At 41.1% G+C, this 16,564-nt stretch overlaps 1 protein-coding gene across 1 annotated transcript; it reads right to left on the bottom strand.

Annotated features, from left to right (window-relative positions):
• Positions 1 to 3,449: 3,449 nt before the first annotated feature.
• Positions 3,450 to 4,169, bottom strand: LOC127666682 (histone-binding protein RBBP4-like). The gene has a single exon (XM_052159646.1). The coding sequence runs from the start codon at positions 4,167 to 4,169 to the stop codon at positions 3,450 to 3,452; it is 720 nt and encodes a 239-aa protein (XP_052015606.1).
• Between the last annotated feature and the right edge of the window lie 12,395 nt (positions 4,170 to 16,564).

The raw sequence follows: 16,564 nt of genomic DNA, 5'->3' as shown, positions 1-16,564 counted from the left end.
ACCCAGGAAATCCAGGACACAATGAGAAGACCAAACCTAAGGATAATAGGTATAGAAGAGAGCAAAGAGTCCCAGCTTAAAGGACCAGTGAATATCTTAAACAAAATTACAGAAGAAAACTTCCCTAACCTAAAAAAAGAGATGCCCATGGACATATAAGAAGCAGTGGTGGCGCACACCTGTAATCCCAGCACTCTGGGAGGCAGAGGCAGGCGGATTTCTGAGTTCAAGGCCAGCCTGGTCTACGGAGTGAGTTCCAGGATAGCCAGGGCTATACAGAGAAACCCTGTCTCGAAAAAATCAAATCCAAAAAAACCAAAAAAAAAAAAAAAGAAAAGAAAAAAAGAAAAGAAAGAAAGAAAGAAGCCTACAGAACTCCAAATAGAATGGTCCAGAAAAGAAATTCCTCCCATCACATAATAATCAAAACACCAAATGCAATAAACAAAGAAAGAATATTAAAAGCAGTAAGGGAAAAAGGTCAAGCTACATATAAAGACATACCTATCAGAATTATACCAGATTTCTCAATAGAGAATATAAAAGCCAGAAGATCCTAGACAGATGTCATACAGACCTTAAGAGAACATAACCATGCCAGCCCAGACCACTATACCCAGCAAAACTGTCAATTACCAGAGATGAAGAAACCAAGATATTCCATGACCAAAAAAAATTTACACAATATTTTTCCACAAATCCATAAAGGATAATAAATGGAAAACTCCAGCACAAGGAGGAAAATACACTCTAGAAAAAGCAAGAAAATAATCACCTTTTAACAAACCCAAAAGAAGATAGACACAAAAACATAATTCCACATCTAACAACAAAAATAACAGGAAGCAACAATCACTTTTCCTTAATATCTCTTAATATCAATGGACTCAGTTCCCCAATAAAAAGACACAGACTAACAAACTGGATACGCAAACACGACCCAACATTTTACTGCATACAAAAAACCCACCTCAGTAACAAAGACAGACACTACATCAAATAAAAGGCTGGAAAACAATTTTCCAATAAATAAACTGGTATAGCCATTCTAATATCTGATAAAATCAACTTTTAACTTAAAGTTATCAAAAAAGATAAGGAAGGGCACTTCATGCTCATAAAAGGAAAAATCTACGAAGAAGAACTCTCAATTTTGAACATCTATGCACCAAATGCAAGGGCACCCACATTCATGAAAGAAACTTTACTAAAGCTCAAAGCACACATTGCACCTCACACAATAATAGTGGGAGACTTCAACACCCCACTCTCATCAATAGACAGATCATGGGAAACAGAAACTAAACAAAGAAACAGTGAAACTAACAGAAGTTAATGAAACAAATGGATCTAACAGATATCTATAGAACATTTTATCCTGAAACAAAAGAATATACCTTCTTCTCAACACCTCACAGTACCTTCTCCAAAATTGACCATATAATCTGTCACAAAACAGGCCTCAACAGTTACAAGAAGATTGAAATAATCCCATGCCTCCTATCAGATCACCATGGACTAAGGCTGTTCTTCAATAGCAACAAAAACAACAGAAAGCTCACATACACATGGAAGCTGAACATCACTCAATGGTAACTTGGTCAAGGAAGAAATAAAGAAATTAAAGAGTTTTTAGAATGTAATGAAAATGAAGTCACAACATACTCAAACTTATGGGACACAATGAAAGCAGTGCTAAGAGGAAAACTTATAGCTCTGAGTGCCTCCAAAAAGAAACTTGAGAGAGCATATACTGGCAGCTTAACAGCACACCTGAAAGCTATAGAACAGAAAGAAGCTAATACATCCAAAAGGAGTAGACAGCAGGAAATAATCAAATTTAGGGCTGAAATCAACCAAGTAGGGGCTGGAGAGATAGCTTAGCAGTTAAGAGGACCGACTGCTCTTCCAGAGGTCCTAAGTTCAATTCCTAGCGACCATCTGTAATGGAGTCTGTTGCCCTCTTCTGGTGTGTCTGAAGAGAGCAATGGTGGTGTATTCATATGCATAAAATAAATAATAATTGAAAAAAAAGAAAGAAAATCAACCAAGTAGAAACAAAAAGCACTATACAAAGAATCAACCAAACCAGGAGATGGGTTCTTTGAGAAAACCAAGAAGATAGATAAACCTGTAGCCAAACTAACCAGAAAACACAGAGATAACATTCAAATCAACAAAATCAGAAATGAAAAGGGAGACATAACAACAGAAACTGAGAAAAAAATTAGATCTTACTACAAAAACCTATAGTCAGCTGGGAGGTGGTGGAACACGCCTTTAATCCCAGCACTTGGGAGGCAGAGGCAGGTGGAGTTCGAGGCCAGCTTGATCTACAGAGTGAGTTCCAGGACAGCCAGGACTACACAGAGAAACCCTGACTTAAAAAACAAAACAAAACAAAAAAACAACAAAAACCTATAGTCAACAAAACTTTACAATCTGGATGAAATGAACAATTTTCTAGACAGATAGCAGGTATCAAAGTTAAATCAGATTTAGATACATGATCTAAACAGTCCCATAACCCCTAATAAAATAGAAACAGTCATTAATAGTCTCCCAACCAAAAATATCCCAGGACCAGTTGGGTTTAGTACAGAGTTCTATCAGACCTTCAAAGAAGACCTAATACCAATACTCTTCAAACTATTCCACAAAATAGAAACAGAAGGAACTCTACCCAATTTGTTCTATGAAGCCACAATTACTCTGATACCTAAACTACACAAAGACCCAACAAAGAAGAACTTCAGATCAATTTCCCTTACGAATATCGATGAAAAAATACTCAATAAAATGCTTGCAAACCAAATCCAAGAATACATCAAAAAGATCATCCATCATGACGAAGTAGGCTTCATCCCAGGGATGCAGGGATGGTTCAATATACAGAAATTCATCAATGCAATCCACTACATAAACAAACTCAAAGAAAAAACCACATGATCATCTCATTAGATGCTGAGAAAGCATTTGACAAAATCCAACACCCCTTCATGATAAAAGTCTTAGAAAGATCAGAAATTCAAGGCCTATATCTAAACATAGTAAAAGCAATATACAGCAAACCAGTAGCCAACACCAAACTAAATGGAGAGAAACTTGAAGCAATCCCACTAAAATCAGGGTCTAGGCAAGGTTTCCCACTATCTCCATACCTATTCAATATAGTACTTGACGTTCTAGCTAGAGCAATTAGACATCAAAAGGAGGTCAAAGGGATACCAATTAGAAAGGAAGAAGTCAAAATATCACACTATTTGCAGATGATATGATAGTATACTTAAGTGACCCCGAAACTTCCACCAGAGGACTACTACAGCTGATAAACAACTTCAGCAAAATGGCTGGATACAAAATTTACTCAAACAAATCAGTAGCCTTCCTATACTCAAAGGATAAACAGGCTAAGAAAGAAATTAGGGAAACAACACCCATCACAATAGTTACAAATAACATAAATTATCTTGCCTGGAAACACCTTCAAGTACTGCTGCATGCCCTGTAAAGATGGTCTTTGCATCCACCACTTCCCCCTCTTTTTGAACTGCACTGATGCCCAGTAGGCAGATGGCATGGTCATCTGAAACACTAAGTAAGTGCCCGCTGAGATTTGGATTCCAAGAAAACCCACAACCTTCCTTCTGAAGCCCATGGAGACACAAAGCTGGCTTACACTCTCCAGAAGGACATGATTTAGAAGGGTACTTTGTGTAGTCAAAAACAAGCACATCACTGGATGGAGGCTCTGTTGCAACGACGCAAGGGTTCTGAGGCATGTATGGGGCCCTGTTTACTTCTCCTTCCCGGTTGATCTTGATTTCTGTTTCAATTTTCCCACTAACAGAACCAAAACCTCCAAATTCATTGTCATAATTGGATGCATTAAACTCAGCGGTAGCATCGGGGAGCTGGACACTGGCTATCAGCAGGTGGTATTGTTCATCCGATGTGTGTGTTCCCAGGGCAAGCCGATGAATGCTGAAATCTTTCCCTTCAGGTCTGGTCACATATGGAAGCCACTGGGCAGTTAAGCTGGGCCACTCCAGGACATGACTCATCACCAAATCATAAAGAAAAGGGCTGTTCTTCTTCCATATTTTGTACTCGTTGTTAGTCACGCCTTCTTCCACCACCTTGTCAAAGGCTGCTTCCTTGTCAGCCATGGTGACAGTCGAGCTTGGGGGGGGGGGGGGAATCCCAGGGTCGTGCGTCACAGGAGGGGTAGGGAGGCTACAAGCCCGGCCTACACACTCAGCCCCAGATGATTCCACAACCTGGACAGCGGTGAAACAACCAGCTGTTCCCCGACTTGGCCAACATTCCAGCTTTTCGCCCTCCCCCCATAACGACCCAATATCAGCAGGAAGAAGTCATAGACAATTTCATCACCCCTTATTCATTTATTATTACCAAAAGGCTGGAATGCTTGGTTTCAGACTCCATGTACTGGTTGGTTTTATGTGTCAACTTGACCCAGACTGGAGTTATCACAGAGAAAGGAGCTTCAGTTGGGGGAAGCGCCTCCATGAGATCCAGCGTTGTGGTATTTTCTCAATTAGTGATCAAGTGGAGAGGGCCCCTTGTGGGTGGTACCATCTCTGGGCTGGTAGTCTTGGGTTCTATAAGAGAGCAGGCTGAGCAAGCCAGGGGAAGCAGTAAGGAACATCCCCCCATGGCTTCTGCATCAGCTCCTGCTTCCTAACCTGCTTGAGTTCCAGTCCTGACTTCCTTTTGTGATGAACAGCAATGCAGAAGTGTAAGCTGAATAAACCCTTTCCTCCCCAACTTGCTTCTTGGTCATGATGTTTGTGCAGGAATAGAAATCCTGACTAAGACACTCCAGAACAATAAACTGAGGTTCATATCTTACAGACCAAAGCAGACTCAGCCTCTAGGTTCTCCCATCATCCTTCAGTCCCTCCCTGGCATACCCTGCCCCCAACCATGAACTTTCCAGCCCAGGGGCTGGCCTGGTCTTCCTCCAGAGCTCTTTGCTATATAATCCAGATGGTTTGTTCTCTCTCCCTCCCCCCTTTCTCTTTCTCTCTGCACACACCCTTTTTCTTCCTTTCTCTTCCCCTCTCTTCTCTCTCCCTTTCCATGGAGACTTCCCTGAGGTTAGGGAACTCACCTGAAAGCAGCTCCCCAATAATTCTGGCATTTAATATAATCTAACCTGGCTGGAGTTGACTCATTTCACCAGTAGAAAAATACCTTTTTAGCCAGCTCCTAGCAGGAACCCTAAGGTCTCCAAAGACAGATGGAACTCAACAATCCCACATGATTTGTGGTAACACTAACAACTGGGAAAAAATGGTCCCATTCCTCACCTGATGCTAGGGTTCTGCCCAAGATGTGGACACTTTTGGGTTGATTGCTCTACTCTGTGAAAATAAGGTCAGTGCCCACATTCCTTTTCCACGGGAGAAGCTATCAGGCCTGGGTCTGGCAGGCAAAGACCTATGTTGTTTTGGGTGACAGCAGAAGACCTGCCACTGTCCCCCTACAAAGTCATTAAGACTACAGGAACCTAGGACAACCATCCAGGTTGTAGGTAAGTCTCTGATATTTAATTGATGTGTATGCCATTTGGATTATACCTATGGTGCTATTTACCCTTCTCTGATGAGATGTTGACTAATTATAGCTTTAGCAACAAGAAGCATACCAACCCCTCCCCCAAGGCTACAGCTGCCTTCTTTTCATTTGTAAAAGTCCTGCCTCAGACTCCACTTTCCTGGAGTTACTAGGTCTCTAGCTAGAAAATGCAGTTTACCTTACTACCAGACTCTGAAAGAAGATAAGCTAAAAGATGTTTTTAACTTAATCATTTTGGGGTTCCCAAGCTTTTACTATGACTCAAGGGTGTGAGAGCCTACTGCTTTCTGCAACATGGATTTCAGTACAGATTACAGTAATGTTAGCATATTTTTTAAAGGTTTATTTATTCATGTATATGGTTTATTATGGTATAAGGTTTATTTATTCAGGTTTATTTATTTTATGTATATGAGTGCTCTGTCTTAAACACACCAGAAAAAAAATATTAGATCCTATTACGGATGTCTGTGAGACTGTAAGACCCCGATCCTCGAGTCAGTGCTCCTCGGTCAGTGGTACTTACTTCGAAATGTCCCCGCACCCCCCAGTGAGACACGGAGATGCACAATGATGCAAAAGCAAGAAGTTTACTTCTGGAGCATCAGGGTCAACCCTCAGTTAGTCCCTTGAGGGGAGTGACAAGAAGGCAACCCCTGAATGGCTATTACAAGCAGTTTTCATACTTTTTAGGGGCACAGGTTACATCAGCAAAGATACAGTTCAAACTTATTGCTTAAGCATATTGATCTTTCCACTTCCAACCATTTCCAACCATTTGCCTAAGAATTTCATGAATTCATTGTTTTTAATTGCTGAGTAGTATTCCATTGTGTAAATATATCACATTTTCTGTATCCATTCCTCCATTGAGGGACATCTGGGTTCTTTCCCAGGTGGTGCGACGGTGGCGGCGCACACTTTTAATCCCAGCACTCTGGGAGGCAGAGGCAGGCGGATTTCTGAGTTCAAGGCCAGCCTGGTCTACAGAGTAAGTTCCAAGACAGCCAGGGCTACACAGAGAAACCCTGTCTGGAGGAAGGGGTGCAGGGGAAAAATCAGGATGAGCAAGGTTGTGCTCGGTGGCAACCAAGCAAACAGTACCATCAAACGAATACCTAAAAATGAATTTCCGAATACTGTGGTCTACTCTACTCCTCAGACAACAAACACAGTCTGAGACCCAGGGGATACAGTATACAGAGTCCATGTTATGTATAAATAATTCCTAGAATGGACACAAAGCATTTGGTGGCTTCTCTCTGGCTTATCTGAATTGTCAGTGTTACATGCTTTGGGACCACAATTAAGACAAACAAGGCATGCCTGAGTTCAGGAGCTGCGATCTTACCACAGCTCTTCTAAGCACCAAGGTTACATGGTTAGCGGGAGGGTAGTGCACACAGTGCTTGGAGAGAAGGATGGAGTCCGACCACACAAGATTTCCCCATCTTCTCAAATGGTCTACAACTTGAAACTTAAGACCGGTGTCTTTCTGGCATTTTTCGTTTAATGTTTGCAGGCTCTGTCTGTCTCTAAGGTGACTGAAATCTCAGAAAACAAAATTGAGAGTAAGAGGAGAAAATAACAGCTGTTTTAAACATGAACCTTGTGGTGCTTAGATTGTTATGCTTTAGTTTTTATTATATTTCTATTAAAAATCATGACTCTTATCTCTTACTATTTCACCTTAGAGTCTATTTTGTCTGATAGAAATGTGGTATCTTGCTCTGTTTCTATTTATTTTATGTGTGTGTTGTAGGGTCGTGGGTCCCCGTATCTGCGCTGTCACAGGGAACAGCCACTAGGAGAGGCAGGAGTTGGAGAGTTTCACTGCGCTTACCCCAGGGCCCCAGAGGAATCCCTGAGAGACCAGTCCAGGGCTGGGAAAGCACAGCCTGAGATGCAGGAAAGGCGGAGCTGGTTCCGGGGTCCCTGTGCTAGCCATGAGGCCAGGCCGTGGGGTTCTCAGACTCTTGGACATGCAGGCATCCCTGGAAGTCTCAGAAGAGCTGAGAACAGAGTGGGTCCCTCCCCAGGTCTAGCCTGGGACAAGGGGAGCAGCTCTGACCGGTCCCACTGGGAGTGTCCGTGGTAGTAGTTGTGGCTGGGAGTGCAGAGAGGCTTTCTACTGGAGATTAGGCAGTGGCTCTGTAGGCAAAGACCTTCTCCATGGCTTCCCACGGTGGATCTCGATGAAAAAAGACCGACCGTCTGGGGTTCCAAACCATTTATTGTCATAGTGGAAAGTGGATGCGTAAAACCATAACCCCACCTCTACCCCCTTCTCAGGGTGGGCCTGAGATTAAATACCTTCTTCAGGGACGAATGTCTGGGAAGGGAGTCTTACATATTCTTTGTTTACAATTCAAAAGCTTTCCCCTTTCCCAGTTCCCCCCTCCCCATATGTCCCATAAGTCCTCTTCTCTCCATCCATTCTCCTGTCTTTCCCCTTCCATTTTCTCTGTCCTGGTACTCCCCTACAATGCTGGATCAAGCCTTTCCAGGATCAGGGCCCTCTTCTTCCTTCTTCATGGGAATCATTTGATATGTTAATTGTATCTTCAGTATTCAGAGCTTCAGGGCTAATTAATATCCACTTATCAATGATTGCATTCCATGTGTATTCTTTTGTGATTGTGTTACCTCGCTTAGGATGATATTTTCCAGTTCCATCCATTTGCCGAAAAAATTCATGAATTCATTGTTTTTAATTGCTGAGTAGTACTCCATTGTGTATATATACCACATTTTCTGTATCCATTCCTCCATTGAGGGACATCTGGGTTCTTTCCAGCTTCTGTCTATTATAAATAAGGCTGCTATGAACATAGAGGAGCATGTGTCCTTATTGCATATCGGGGAATCCTCTGAGTATATGCCCAGGAGAGGTATAGCAGGGTCCTCCGGAAGTGTCATGTCCAGTTTTCTGAGGAACCGCCAGACTGATTTCCATAGTGGTTGCACCATCTTACAACCCCACCAGCAGTGGAGGAGTGTTCCTCTTTCTCCACACCCTTGCCAGCACCTGCTGGTGCTGGCCCTCCGGGTCTCTAGGTGCCTCATTTGCGTGGAGATCTCTGTCTCGAGCCTGGTGATCACAGGTCACATCTCTTTTCCTATTGTCCTGGTCTGGGATGTTAGGGATGCCGCATCTACACGTGGAAGGGCTTGGGGGTGTTGTCCTTGTGTGACAGATCTCTGGGGGACTGCGGCTATGTGACAGGGGCCTGGTGCATGGGAGCAGGCGAAGCTCCTACTGTGCCTCAGGGTCTCCAGGGCCTCAAAGCCTTTAGCTCAACCGAGGACCAGGCTACCTCTCACACTTCCCACAGTGTGTATATGGGCATATGTACATATTCCTGTGTGTATACACGTGCGTTTTCCATCTTACTTTTTGAAGCAGACTAGACTGTAACCTGGCAAACCTGAGGACTCCTCTTGTCTCTGCCAACCTAGCCTGATTTACTTACTGTTCTGCGCACCACCACACGCGGCTTTTCATGTAGGTTCTGGGGATTGGAACGAAGGTCCTCACAACCCAACATCAAGCTCATTAGCAACTGAGCCACGCCCCACCCAACCTGCTTTTCTTCAGACTCCTTTTTTTTTTTTTGATAGTTTCTTTTTTTTTTTATTCGATATATTTTTATTTACATTTCTATCGTGGAACAGCTGTGCCCTTCTCTGTCTTTACTCTTAGGCTAAGCATGTTGTCACCTGAGGACCAAGGATAGAAGACCTTTTTTTTTTTTTGGTTTTCGAGACAGGGTTTCTCTGTGTAGACCTGGCTGTCCTGGAACTCACTCTGTAGACCAGGTAGGTTGGCCTCGAACTCAGAAATCTGCCTGCCTCTGCCTCCCAAATGCTGGGATTACAGGAGTGCGCCACCACGCCCGGCTAGATTGACCCGTCCAGCAGGTCCAGTTATTCCCGGGTCCCGAAGGGGTACTACCTGAGGGTCAAAAATGGGGGGAAGAGAGAAAGGAAGCCAAGCACGCTAACAAAGTCAGAGTCAGTCTGGGTTGTGTCATGGCTTCATTTAATGTTGGGGAGGTAAGTGGGTTTTAAGGCTTACAGAGAAGGAAATAACCTTCACACCAGACAAAGAAGGGAAGGGCAGAGACACCCCTAGGGGTCGAAGCAGGAAGCAAGCGAGGAGGTCATCTGGTCATCTGGAGAGGACACCCGGAGTTAACGCCGGCAGGTACATTCCTTGGTTAGGGCAGGAACATCTTGTGGTATTCTCGGAATCTCACACCGATAGCTCAAGGAGAAGGCTCTAGTTAATTGTTCTTGTATTTTAGCAGTCACCACCTTAGGGCCATGAGTAAGCATTAGTCCGAATAGCTCAGGATGGCTTCCCACACTAGATGACCTTTAAGTACTCAGCTCACTTGTGTCTCTTAGCGTAGCCTGGTTACACTTAGTCACAACTGAAGTGTATGGCAGCAGATGGGCTACTGCTGGTGTGTGCATACAATAGAATGTTATTTAATCATAATAAGGCCTCAGTTCTTGCCAGAGGCTGACTCCAGAGCTCTGGTTCTCTCTTGAAGGTAGTCATGGAGAAAGAGCATTAGTGGGGACAAGACTTGGTCTTGGGAGTGATTAGGGTTTGATGGTTTGCGTGTGTGTGTGTGTGTGTGTGTGTGTATGTGTGTGTTTACCTATCTTGATTCTAAGCTACTCTGAAGCCTGCAGGCCTCTGGTTTAATTAATACCTGTCACTTAATGGGGGTAGTGTGGGGATTAAGTAAAGAGGTCCTTGTTCTTTTCTCCACAAGTCCTCCAGGTGGAGACCCAAGGCTGAGAGTTTATTTACTCCCTTGTCAGCTAGGGAAATCTGCTCACAGGAAGAGTTCTAATCTTTATTTCTAAGGGAAAATAAAAGGGAGGGGAACCTAACAAAGTATATGCTCTTTAATTTCTAAGTTACTCTACTCAGTGTTTCCTTCTCCTTCCCACTCCTAATCTTGCTCTTTTCTTCTGCTCTGATGTTGTAAGGGTTCATAATTCACTGAAGAATGATACTCCGGGACTCAAATATGTAAACACAAAGAGTGTTTTATTCTGCAGAAGTCCAGCATACTGGGGTCCGCCATTACCAAGATAGACAACCAAGTAAGCTTGCAGGCCAGATTTAGAGCACATTACCGAAATTCTGGGGTGGACAACCATTATCTTCCTCCTTCATTCCAGGACCATTACTGGGGCATGGGCCTGGAAACTGTTGCTGAGGAAGTAGCGGAGAAAGTCTGGAAACTGCTGCTGACCCATTGTCTTTGCCTCAGGTCAGGTGGCAGGGCCCCTCTGAGGCCTGGCCTTGCCTGGACTTGCCCAGTTCTTGGAAACAGAGATTTAGGCCTCATTCTCTGCCAATTTGAACCATGTCATGGAGTGACTAAAAGCTCAAACAAATTCAAATCATAAATTGAATAAGAAGTTTACAACAGGGATGTTTGCATGTGTTTTCCTAAAGAGTAGTTATCTAACTTGACATTTATTTTCTGTCATTAGCTTCACAGGTTCAATGAGAGTTCAAAATCATAATTCTTATGACTAAGTTATCATTGAAATTTTATATAAATAAACCTAGTTAATATTTTATCTTCTCTCCTTGTACTACAATAAATTGCTAGTTCTCTTTTATAGCCTAGAATGTGTTCTAAATTGTAAATGCCTGCTTTCTATCTCAGAAACAATTAGTTCATGACATGTGAAGACTGGCAGAGTTCTGATTCCAGTTTTCATATCAAAGAGGGCTTTAATAACAGTCCTATTATAAAGAGCTTAATAATTGCTAGTATAATTATAGGAAGACTTATAGGATTGTCATTAAGAATTAAAAGATCATCTATTTGTCTTTGTTTTGTTTTGTTTTTTTGAGACAGGGTTTCTCTGTGTAGCCCTGGCTGTCCTGGAACTCACTCTGTAGACCAGGCTGGCCTTGAACTCAGAAATCCACCTGCCTCTGCCTCCCAAGTGCTGGGATTAAAGGCATGTGTCACCACCACTTGGCATATTTGTCTATATGGCATCTGTACAAGTCAGATGATCTATAGAAATCTTCCCAATAGGGTGGGCTAATACCCAGGGATTATATAATATTATTTTTATAAGGACAGGAAAGGAATATCAGCTTCAAGAATCAATCCTGAAATGAAGTCTCTTTGGAATCTTTCCTCATAGAGCTCACCCATCACAGACCATGCAAAAAAATGGTGGGCCACCCTCCAGGGAGGCCACTTCGAGGGAGGGACCTGTTGGTCTTGGCCTATCCTAGACAGGCTCCAGACAAATTCTGATGTGTTACACCTTGGATGAACATTGAAAACATTATGCTGAATAAAATAAGCCAGACAGAAAAGGGAAAATATTGTATGATCCGATTTTATGGAGAAATTTGAACAGTAAGATTTATTGAGAAAGTTGAATAACAGTTACCACAGAGGTGTAACATGATGTGGGAACTGGGGAGCTGAAGGTTAATGTTTAAAGAGTTTCTGTTTGGGGTTTAAAGTTTCAGAAACATGGGTGATCATTATAGACTATGATTGCACTTAAAGTCACAGAATTGGGCAGATGGTATACACACACACACATACGCATGCATGCAGGTACACTCCCACACATGCATGCACACATGCACTCGGGGGCACACACATGCACATGGGCACACACACATGTACACATGTGTGCACATGAGCACATATACACACATACATGCATTGTACAGAGACATATTGGGAGTCATACCTTGGTAGGAACTTGACATTGGCCAAGGACAATCCCTGGCTTCAGGCAGGAATCTGTCATTAGGACATAATAGGGAAGTAGGTTAAGGCAGGAATTTTTATCCTAGGGTGGAGAAGCTCAGTGAAGGTTAAGCTCATTGTTCCTCTAGGTCTATGAATTCTGAATTAAGCAGGTGACCAACCCAGCTGCCTGAGCAGACAAGGACCTCCAGGAGAAGCTAGACAACTTCCACCAGAACTCAGCCTGGAGTCTGGGGGGGAAGAGTTTGCCCAAACTGTTAAAAGGTCTGACCGACATTAAAATTTCAGCCTCGATCAGTAAAATATTGCCCTGGCCCTTCTGTCTTTTCGCCCCTTCCCCATCTATCCCTCAGCTTCTGTTCCAGCAACCCAGTTTGTAATAGAATACAACAGATTAGCACCCGGACGTGGGACTGGATACAAGAAGCCTTCCTGAGGTGACCCTGTCTTGGTGAAGTTTGCATAAAACGGAAAAATATGGTATCCTGCATGGTGAGCAACTATAGGTGCTAGAGGATACAGACTAAGTGAGGAAGTGTTAACCCAGCAATGAACTTGCTTAGGGGGCAGACAGTGGGAAATTGGGTAGGAACTTTTTAGGCATTTGTCCACAGCTCTTAAGAGCTGATTCAGGCGAAAAAGAAAAGGGTTTAAAAATAGGCATATATCCACAGCCTCCAATAGCTGCTTTAAGAGGAAAATGAATGTAATTGCTTAACAAGCACACTTCTCTTTCAGTGTATCTTTGTCCTGGTGCACTGGCCATTTGTCGATGTGTACGTTTATGTCCTCTCTGTGTTTTTGTGTGAATGACTGTTTGCTTGTTTCATGTTAAAAAGAAAAATTGGTAAGGATTTCATCTGCTGGCAGCCTATCTCTTAATCTAGCCGCAGTTCATACAGAGGGGACTGATTTAAAGCTGCACAGCAATGCAGCTTACTCACCCAAGAGGCAAACATGGCTGGGGGAAAAGCCGCTTTTAAAAGTCCAGAAGCCTCAAGATTTGGGAAAACTTTGGTTTAACATATGAAATTTGTGTAATCGCTTTATTCTTGCTTCTAATTGGTCTTAATGGTATAAGGTTTTACATATCTTGACTAAAGAGTTATAAATTAATTGGTTATGATTTAAAAGGTATAGCGTTATTAAGAAAAGGTTAGTATAAAACTGGTGATTCAGTGTTGGAGCTGTCTTAACTAGCTACACATGGCCTAACGCAACTCATTCTTTGTTCTTGTTTATAATTGGTCTTAAAGGTATGAGTATATTTTGCATGTCTTGACTATATAGAGTATTGACTTAAAAGTTATTGGACATGATTTAAAAGGTATAATGTTATTAACAAAAAGTTAGATTAAAACTGGTAGTTTAGGGTAGTAGCCATTTTAAATAACATGTGGCATGAGGCAACCCAGGAAATACAGGCCTTTAAGATGCTCCTAAATTGGCATGGTATTTTGTGTGAATCTTGGCCTGGAGATTGGACTTATAAGAAATATGATTTAAAATAATGTCTCGTTAATAAGTTACACTGCCATACACTTGAACATAAGAACTGGCAGACAAACCTTGTGCTGTAAAAATAATGTGTTTGCCATTAATTTTAAAGAAAATAGATTGTTTAAGATTGGGATTTGCTTCCAAAGCTCTAATATTGCAAGAAAAAAAATTAAGTAACAATAAAAATTGCCAGTGTGTCATTGGCTACAGTTTTCAGTTTGCAGTCTGGTTAAAAAGGCTCACAGATTCTTAACAGGTCTTGTAATTAAGATAATTTTAAGAGTGATACAGCTGTGGCCATTATAGGCCTATTGCCACTGTTCCACAAGCTTATTGGCTACAATGGTAGAAGCAAAATTTAACCCTCCAAGATTAAAAAGGAGATCTCAGTGGAAATGTATTTGATATCAAGCAGGTTCCTTTGACTATGAAATTACAGGTTTCTTTTGTTGTTTAATCCTCAAAATGTCCTTGCAGGACAGATGAGTTTGGGTCTGGTCTTAGATAAAAAGCTCAGATTAGAAGATATTTATATTTGAGGAATTTCATACAATGTCCTTACCAAGGATTCAAGGTGGGTCCTTGGGCAGATTAGAAAAACAATTTTTTTACATTTGAATTAATGCAAATCTTAGAGCTGCCTCAGGGGAAGCTAGTGAGGAAGCTTATATGAGAAATTGTTTTAGCCTTACAGGCCCCACCTAGGGAGTGTTTGGCTAAAACAAAACAAAACAAAACAAAAAAACAACAACATTCTTGACTTATCCAGGTGTGGTTTAAAATGCAGTTCAAATCTATGAAAGGTCAAGGAGGCTATAAAGGCATTAACATTTGGCCTGTCTACTCCCTACAAAATTATTGTAGATTTAAAGGGTTGTTTTTTGCTTTATATTCTGATAATTATAAAAGCATTTGCTTCTAACTTTAAAGAAACAATAAAGCAATTTCATTAGAAGGTTTTTGCCTCAAGAAATGGCTAGTACCCTTACCTCATGTGAGAAAAAATGTTTTGTCTCTGTTTCAATACAAGAAGCTAGGATCTTAAATTTTTCAGTGTATAATGTTCATGGAATGTTTGTTACAGGCCTTTGCTCCTAACTATGGGCTTTAAATTATTTTAAGTAAATGATTTTCAAAGGTTGTTAGGATATATTAATTGGCTTTATCTTATATTAACCTTATCTTAAGCTTGCCACAGGAGGTCTTAAACCTCTGTTTTCGAGGTAGAAAACCTTTGTTCTTTGCTTCAAGCAGCAATCAAATTAATTATTATTAATGGTTGATCTATTACATGGCAAGCCTTTTTAGGCAAAATTAATAATTGTTATCCAAAAGATAATTTGTTACTATCAGACCACATATTTATTCCTTTAAGTTTCTCCCTGCTTCAGCACAAATACTATAGCAGCTATTTTTGAGATGTTAAAAATCAAGCTTTTAATAATAGTAAATATATATATATAGCTCATGGTTTACAGTTGCTTAAAATTGTTCCATTTTTAATACTGCTAATTCTTAATTTTTTTATTGTTTATGCAAATGTAATTCAAACTTCAAAGGATATGTTCTCTAAGTGACTGTCCTTTAGGTATTTGAAAGCTAACCCAAAGGCTAGAGAGACAGCTATATTATACTTATATAATTAATCTTTGAAAAGGTGCCTGGACAAGACCCCTTAAGGAAAGGCACATAAAATTTGTATCCCAGACAGGCTATATAGAAACAATCGGATGTACAAGCATATTATTCATATCATCAAAAGGGTAATGGCTTAAAAAATAATTTTGTATTTTTGTGCACATCAATTTATAAAGACTTGTTCTTGATGTCCTCAATTTCTACCTCTACCACATAATGGTGTTAATCCTAGAGGACTTAATTATTACAGATAAATGATACTCATATTTCTAATTTAGAAGATTAAAAATATGTGCATGTGACTAATGATTCATTTTTGGGCTTTCTAGTTGCAACTGCTCTAGCAAAAAGCAACTGGGAATGTTACATTTATTTTCTATAATTACATAGTTATTGCCTATGTTATGGTATATACTTTGTGTTCCAACTTAAATTAATAAAACAATATCTTCTTGCAAGGGAGGAGAGGGGAAATTGTGTCCCCTTGCATATCATTTAAATTATGCTTGCATATTTTTAAGAAAATTTTAAAATTTGGATGCCAAGGAACTCCTTGCTGAGTGCATATGACATCCTGTAATTAGGCATACTGATGTCTAGGTGAAATGAAGGAATTCACTTATTGACATATGCCATGATCCTGACTTAATATTGGGGAAGAAGGCATGTCCCCTATGTTTTTTCCACAGAATGCTGCAGAAGCATGATAGCTTCCAGAGTGATTGGTGTGGCATGCTGAAGACATGCTGACTGTGGGCTTGCTGAGTGCCCAGACAGTGGTAACATAAGAGCTATATTGGGTATATGTTCTTGACTTACCTTAATTGTCAAAAGTCCCAGGTTAGATAAATTACCTTGCTTCAAGCTTTTAGACTTTGTGGGACAGAACATGGAGACTGTTAAACTAACTTAGAAAAAAAAATCTAAAAAGGAGTTATAATGACTCTTCTCTTTCCTTTAATGTGATCAGCAGACTCAACCATAGACTGGTCTAGAAATGAATCCAATATTGGAGATTCCAATTTTGAAGATGGCTTCAGCCA

The sequence above is a fragment of the Apodemus sylvaticus genome, chromosome 16 (assembly GCF_947179515.1).
Source record: "Apodemus sylvaticus chromosome 16, mApoSyl1.1, whole genome shotgun sequence".
In the NCBI taxonomy this organism is placed as follows: Eukaryota; Metazoa; Chordata; class Mammalia; order Rodentia; family Muridae; genus Apodemus; species Apodemus sylvaticus.
This window is presented reverse-complemented; position numbering and strand designations above follow the sequence as displayed.

Excerpts from the sequence above, each read along its gene's own strand:
- LOC127666682 (XM_052159646.1), bottom strand. The coding sequence starts at position 4,169 with ATGGCTGACAAGGAAGCAGCCTTTGACAAGGTGGTGGAAGAAGGCGTG.